The sequence below is a fragment of the Sceloporus undulatus genome, chromosome 6 (genome assembly GCF_019175285.1).
Source record: "Sceloporus undulatus isolate JIND9_A2432 ecotype Alabama chromosome 6, SceUnd_v1.1, whole genome shotgun sequence".
Taxonomy (NCBI): domain Eukaryota; kingdom Metazoa; phylum Chordata; class Lepidosauria; order Squamata; family Phrynosomatidae; genus Sceloporus; species Sceloporus undulatus.
Window position 1 is genome coordinate 2,208,929 of NC_056527.1, and position 7,368 is coordinate 2,216,296.

General features: G+C 44.3%; 1 protein-coding gene across 1 annotated transcript; it reads left to right on the forward strand.

Moving 5' to 3' along the window:
* The first annotated feature begins 198 nt into the window (after positions 1–198).
* NDUFA4 (NDUFA4 mitochondrial complex associated) lies at positions 199–7,076 on the forward strand. Its single transcript, XM_042474785.1, has 4 exons — positions 199–354; positions 2,080–2,168; positions 2,745–2,805; positions 6,832–7,076. The coding sequence occupies exons 1-4, from the start codon at positions 313–315 to the stop codon at positions 6,886–6,888; spliced, it is 249 nt and encodes an 82-aa protein (XP_042330719.1). The 5' UTR covers positions 199–312; the 3' UTR covers positions 6,889–7,076.
* The last annotated feature ends 292 nt before the right edge of the window (positions 7,077–7,368 follow it).

The following is a 7,368-nucleotide window of genomic DNA, read 5'->3' on the forward strand; positions in this document are numbered from 1 at the left end:
ATTAATAATAATAATAATAATAATAATGTTTAGCCCACCTCTCTCTACCGATCGAGGCGGGATATAATAAAAGAAATAGAAATACATACCACAATATAACAACCAATACATAACCGAGGGGGACAAGAGAAACAAAATGGCGCCCCGCCCTGTGTCTCTTTTCTAAGGCACTCAGTTAGACAGCCCCGAGGCGGGGTCCTGGCGTGACTTTGGGCCTGTGCGCATGCGCAGCAAGGAGACGCCAAGGAGAAGAGGAAGGAACGCAGTCGCTCTTTCGCCGGAGGCTCGTCCCGCAGCTCTTCCGCCGCCATTATGTTCCGCCTGATGGCCAGCCAGGCCAAGAAGCACCCCAGCGTGAGTCTCTGGGGCCCAGCTCGGTCCCTCCTTGTCGGGCTGAGAGAGTGCCACCCGCCCAAGGTCACAGAGTTGGAAGAGACCCAAGAAGGGCCACGCGGTCCAACCCCATTCAAAGCACCCCATTGACAGATGGCCATCCAGCCTCTGCTTCAAGATCTCCATAGAAGGAGACTCCGAGGAAGGAGTGGGTTCCTCTGTCGAACAGCCCTTACTCTCAGGAAGTTCCTCCTGATGTTGAGCTGGAATCTCCTTTCCTGCAGCTTGCATTCATTGCTCCGAGTCCAATTCTCTGGAGCAGCAGAAAACAAGCCTGCTCCCTCCTCAATATGGCATCCCTTCAAGTATTTAAACAGGGATATCATATCACCTCTTAACCTTCTCTTCCCCAGCTCCCTAAGTCCTTCCTCATAGAGCTTCATGGTTTCCAGGCCCTTCACCATCTTAGTCGCCCTCCTTTGGACACATGGCTCCAGTTTCTCAGTCGCCCATGGGTTCACAGGGATTCGAACTCAGCTCTCTTAGAGTCATAGACTGCATCCCACTTTGACCATGCTTCAGTAGCCATGGCTCAAGGGTATGCATTGACTGGGAGTTCCTGCACGGCAGAATGGGGTTGGACTGGATGGTCCTTCTTGGGGTCTCTTCCAACTCTATAGGATTCTGGGATTTGGGAGTTTCTTGTGGCTGAGTCGCTCACAAAGCCCAGAATCCCCTGGCACTGCTGCGTAGATTGAGACCGCTTTGGCTGCCTTGGCTCAGAGCTAGAGAGTCCTGGGAACGGTAGCTCATTGCAGATGGTAAATGTCTCACAGAACTACAATTCCCAGGATTCACTAGAACTATTGAGCCAGGGCAGTTAAAAGTGGTATCAAACTGGATTATTTCTGCAGTGTGGATGAAGGAGTGTCATGTTGAGGAGGGAGCAAGCCTGTTTTCTGCTGCTCCAGAGAATAGGACACAGAACCAAGCCTTATGAGGAAGGACTTACTGGGGAGCTGGGGTTGTTTAGCCTGGAGAAGAGAAGGTTAAGGGGTGATATGATGATAGCCCTGTTTAAATATTTGAAGGGATGCTATGTTGAGGAGGGAGCAAGCTTGTTTCCTGCTGCTCCAGAGAACAGGACCCACTGCAGCGATGGATGCAAGCTACAGGAAAAGAGATTCCAGCTCAACATTAGGAGGAACCTCCTGAGAGTAAGGGCTGTTCGACAGTGGAACACATTGCTCCCTTGGAGATTTTGGTGGCGTCTCCCTCCTTGGAGGCCTTTAAACAGAGGCAGGATGGCCATCTGTCAGGGATGCTTTGAGGGAGAGTTCCTGCATGGCAGGGTGGCCCTTGGGTCTCTTCCAACTTCTGTGATTCTATGACCTCCATGAAAGTGGAAAAAGCACTTTTTTCAACCTGAGTGAACACCTCTCTAGGAATCTCTAGGTCCTCCAGAGCAGCTCTGTGGTCAACGTTTGCTAAAGGTTGACCATGAAATTGCACTGGAGGACCTACTGATGCCTAGAGAAGTGTTCTTTCTAGGTCCTCCGGTGTGACTTTTGGCAGAAGTTGACCATAGAGTTGCACTGGAGGACCTAGAGAGTCCTAGAGAGAATATATTAATGAAATCAGTGAATGATCAGATCTGCAAAAGTCAAAGCCACAAATGTGGAGGCCCTGTTGTACATCCAAAGAGACACTCCTGATGGTGGAATATCCTTTCATTTCCCTCTACAGTTGATTCCCCTCTTCATATTTATTGGAGCTGGAGGAACTGGGGCAGCCCTCTACATCATGCGCCTGGCTCTTCGCAACCCCGATGTCTGGCAAGTACCTCTGCTTTTGAGTTCTGCTACTTAAACAGTACCTCCTGAGTAAAACATGGCTGATATCTCATCCTTTTCTCAGTCTGATGCTCTGGGTATTATAAAGAGTACCAATGTTTAAAGACCTTTGGCTGTAACTGTTTAAAAGGAGTTAATTTAGCCAGCGGGAAACAGAAAGGAAGACATTGAAAATTACAAAGGGCAGGTATTCCATACGTTAACCATTGATGAGAGTGAAAGTCAGCATGATTTATTGATTAAAATACCTATGGCCCAACCGGTATCATGGGATTTCAAGGGGACATAACAGATACAATCAATTTAAATAGTTTAAAACAATTTAAAAATTTAAATGATGAAAATAACTAAAATATATATTAATTAGGGCTTCTAAGGTATTGGGTAAATATTAAATTCAGTACCAACTTACAAAATGGCTGTATGCTAAAGAAACTGCAACCTTACATGGCACTGAGGCCATAATCATTTTGCTGGTGAGAACATTGGGAAGCCTTCCTGCTCTGTGTATCTGTAGTGATTGCTGTATACTTGGTTTTTCCACACTTTTCTACACAGCTGGGACAAGAAGAATAATCCAGAACCTTGGAACAAACTGGGACCCAACGACCAGTACAAGGTAATGTGCAAAATATCCCAATAAGACTTCTGATGCTGATTATCCTGGAAGACCATGTCAGCTGTCAAAATGATAAGCGTTGACCTGGGAATGTACCTCTTCCTTCCAGTGAGGCTGGGGTTGGGGTTGGTGCTAGCGGTTGGGTGTTTTACTTTTATATAGCCCACCTTTTTTCCAGTCCAGAACTCAAGGCAGTTTACTAAGGTTAAAACAAATACAGCTTTAAAACTCACATCGTACAAAAATTAAATGTGTAGTTAAGTTAATATAATTAAAAGCCATGTAAAACATTACCATTAGAAAGAAAACAACAGATAAACAGTACAACACACTCTTAGAAAGTCCTTTCCTCCTTGAGCAGTCAAGCCAGGTCAGTCACCAGTCTAAGCCTCTCTAAGAAGGAAACTGCAGACTGGGAGCAGCCGCCAAGAAGGCCCTGTCTGCTGTGTTCCCACCAGCTGCACCTGTGAGGACGGTGGCACTGCAAGAAGGGCCGCATCGGAAGATCTCAAAACATGGACCTGTGCATTGGAAAAATACGCTCCTCTAGGTAACCAGGACCTGACCTGTACAGGGCTTTGTATGTCATAGCCAGCAGAGCAGTTGCAACAAGGAAGTTGTGTGTGTCTCTTGTAGCCAGCCCCAGTTAACATTCCTAGGTTGTATTCTAAGAGGCAGCCATGTTGGTATGTATTACCATAAAACAATGCAAAGGAATCCTATAGCATCATGTAGACATAACTTGCATTTGATGAAGTAAACTTGAATCTAGGGAAGCTTATGCTGTGGGAAATATTTGGAGGGGGGTTGAGGGCTTCAGGAGCCACACTTTGGAGCCCCAGGGTTTGCATGTGGCCTGTGGGCCACAGTTTGCCTAGTCTTGGTTTGGTACTATCTGGTCTTCAGAATTACTAACGGTAGAGCATTCAGAAAGCAAAATGTTTTGGTCTCATTACCAAAATTGGCTGATGTTTTTGTTGTATTACCGTAGGTTCAGAATAGTTTTAGTTTTGGTAGTACTCAACTACTTTGGATTTCATACACATCTAACATGGTTTAGGTTCAGTGACTTCCCTTTTATGAGAGCATAATGCAGCCAATGTGGTAGAACACACTGGTGTGTAATTTTTGTCAAGAATCCTTGAAAACTGGTGTGTGTTTGTGTGCTGAAAGTGAGCAGGCGAAGGACTCTGCCAAAAATGATCAGGGATCTTTTCTTTATATTGAAGCAATTGTAAAAAAATTCCAACAGAGGAGGAATCTGTTTTATGAAAACAAAATGGAAGAATACCAGTTGAGAACCTTTGGGCAAATGTCATGCAATGTGTCTGTAAAAATATTTTCTTCTATCTCAGGCTTTTTTTTGTTTAAGGAACCGATTTCTGCATAAACCAGGTTTTGCTTATGAGTTGAAGTCTACGCCGGCTTGTAGTATTTAAAGCGTTTGCGCTTGCCTTCCAAAAGGAGGAGAACATTCCATTTCTACCATATTTGGCTTTGTCTAAAAGCTTTGTTGCTAGAAAAGCTCTCCAGCATATAAACTCAAGGAACACCAGCCGTGGGTGATGTAGATGAAGCCAGATGTCTTTGCATTGCGTTCTGTATAAACTCATAAAACCTTGCAACGTAAACATTAGAAATTCAACAAGGTAACTTAGCAGTCTGGAAAATACAGCTTGCTGCCATCTCTTCGGTATGAGTTCATAGAATCATAAGAGTTGGAAGAGACCACAAGGGCCATCCTATCCAACCCCAAACTGCCATGCAGGAACTGGGGTTTAGCTGAATCCTATCAAAGAGATGATCTTATTCCCAGCCAGTTAGTCCTCAGAAGCATCTGTGTCATAAGTGGCAGCTGGCAAGAAGCATTCTGGAGGTGTTTGGGTGTGAAGGGAAAAAGGGGATAATGCCTTTTTAAGACGGATGCTGTTGCATGTTGTATCAGCATGCTTATTGTATATATTAGTAGGAATTTTAATCAAGCAACCACCCCCAAAAAACTGGATCGTCTTAACAGTACATCAGTATAGGTTCTGTACCTTAACTCTTGTCACATCCCCTTCTCTGAGTCCCTTCTCTTGGGCTGGACTAATCCTTTGTGTCCTTTTGCCCCTCTACTCAGAGAAGGGGCTGGTTCCTTTTTTGATGAGTGTTAATACTGTACCTTAATTTTTACCAAAAAAGGAGCCATGCCCTTCTCTGAATCAAGGGGTGAAAGGCCTGTTTGAATGTAGGTGTGCTGGGGATGAAGCCTGGTGCTTTCTCCTCGGTAGAATGACCCTCAACCTGTCCATGGGTCATATCAAAATCTGTCATTTTGGCCCCAAAACCTGCCCTCGACTTCTACATAAGTGTACAGTTTGTGCTGGTCTATGACCCTAAATAAAGATGGACTGAACAGTTGACCCTTCACATTTGCAGCTTTGACTTTTGCTGATTTGAATAGTAAGTTTTCTCTAGGAATGATGGCACATGTGGCAGAGGTGACACTCGGAGCCCTCTCTGTGGGAACGTGTGCCATTGCCCCAGCACAGAGTTCATCACTAGAAAGCCAGAGGGACCTGGCACTCTGTGATAAATAAGTGGGTTTTGGGTTGCAGTTTGGGCACTCAGTCTCTAAAAGGTTTGCCATCACTGCTTTAGGTCCTCTGGTGCAACTCTGCCAGAAGTTGACCATAGAGTTGTGCTGGAGAACCTAGAAGTTCATGGAGAAAACACTTTTCTAGGCATTTGTATGTCCTCCAGCATTATTCTATGATCAACTTCTGGCAGATGTTGACTATAGAGTTGCACTGGAGGACCTGGAGATTCCTAGAGAGGTTTTTATTTATTTTTTTAGGTTTTCCACATTCATGGCGGGGGGGTGTCCTTCACCCCTAAACCCAGCAAATGTAGAGGGACCACTGTATACAGTAATACAGAAGTAAAAATACAATCTGCCATCCTGTTAGTAAATCACACAATGGCATAAACCAATCAAATCACAACTCGTGTTTTAGGATTGCATGCTGATTCTTAGCTGCCTTGGAAGAGTGTTCAGAAACTTCAGCTGGTCCAAAAGGCTGCAGCCTGATAAATGGGGTTTGTCTGCAAGGAGCGCACAGCTGCTTTGTTAACAACAGCTCCATTGGCGGCTGGACTTTTTCTGGATGCAACTCAGAGTGCAGTTCCTGACATGCCAAGCCCTTTACAACACAGGTCCAGGATACCCAGAGGGTCGTATGCTCCTATATGGGACTGGCTGCATTTTGAGGTCTTCTGGGGAGGCCCAGCTTTTTTGTTTCAGCAGACCTTATTGCCCTGAAGGAGGGCACCTTTCAGAGTGGGCTGTACTGTTTTTAACTTTTGTATGATGTGAATTTTTTAGCTGTATCTTTTAAAACTTTTGGAAGCTGTCTTGAGTCCTGGGCTGGGAAAAGAGCAGGATAGAAATAAAAATCATGATCAATCATCTGTTTCTACTAGCCGTTAGCAGTATTGGAAGAATGAAAGCTGTTTGTTAAACTTGATCACCTGTTTCCCTGGAAATGCTTCTGTTCAGTATACAACCAATTACGTTGTCGATCTGTACAACAGTTGTGGTCTACAACATGGAGGGCTGTTGTGACCCTTAAGATGTTTTTGGATTGTGACATCCATAAGCCTTTACCATTGGCTGTGTTGCCTAGAGCTGATGGGGGTTGCAGACCAACAATATTTGGAAGGACACAGTTTAAATAAATTGTCCTGAGGTTTCCTAAGTATTGGATGTCAGTCCAGTGATGCATGCTGGGGTCTGTTGAAATGAGGAGACTTTAAAAAACCTGAGTGCTATCTTCTGAGCCTTCTCCAAATGCTGTGATTCATGATTTGTTCTCTTGCTTGACTCTCTGACCTGAACAAACATTGAGTCTTCTTTCAGGCTCTGATACTACATGCATCTATCCATTGGAATTGGGTCGTGTTTCTGCATGTAATCCATGCTTTACTTTTCCTCTTGTGCAAGCGTAACCTTTATTCAAAGTATCACCTTTCCCCCTTTCTCAGTTCTTTGCCGTTAGCACGGACTACAAGAAGCTGAAAAAGGAAGGTCCAGACTTCTAAAGAGTAAACATTTTTCTCCCTTCACAAGCTGCACAAAATGAAGGTCTTCCAGAAGCCATCCATCCGCACAACTCATACGCTTAACCATCCAGGAAATAACTTCGGTTGCACATTGCACTTCAAACATGATTTTGGGGGAAAACAAAGCTTGTTTGGGACTTAATAAAGACCGATGCTTGAACTCTTAACACTGTTTTGCTGCATGTGTGTGAAACGAGTATTTCCTGATAAAGGCAGCTGCGTGAAATGTTATGACAGCCAGGATGATTTACAGTAATAGCTGTGGTCCATTGCATACAATACAAACAGAAAGCAAATCTGTACAACATAAATATAGATTGAAAGGCAGCTGTAACTGCATATATAATCCGTCATGTTTTCTTTTCAAGTACAAGGCTGCAGGGCATCTTAAAAAGAAATTGTTACTGGCTATCCACTTTCCCATTCAGAGGGTTCACACATTTGCGGATTTGATTATTT

Bases quoted from the DNA above. Each gene is read 5' to 3' on its own strand.
- NDUFA4 (XM_042474785.1), top strand. From the start codon at position 313: ATGTTCCGCCTGATGGCCAGCCAGGCCAAGAAGCACCCCAGC. The intron at 355-2,079 runs GTGAGTCTCTGG...TTCCCTCTACAG, and splicing joins AGGCCAAGAAGCACCCCAGC to TTGATTCCCCTCTTCATATT. The intron at 2,169-2,744 runs GCAAGTACCTCT...TTTTCTACACAG, and splicing joins CTTCGCAACCCCGATGTCTG to CTGGGACAAGAAGAATAATC.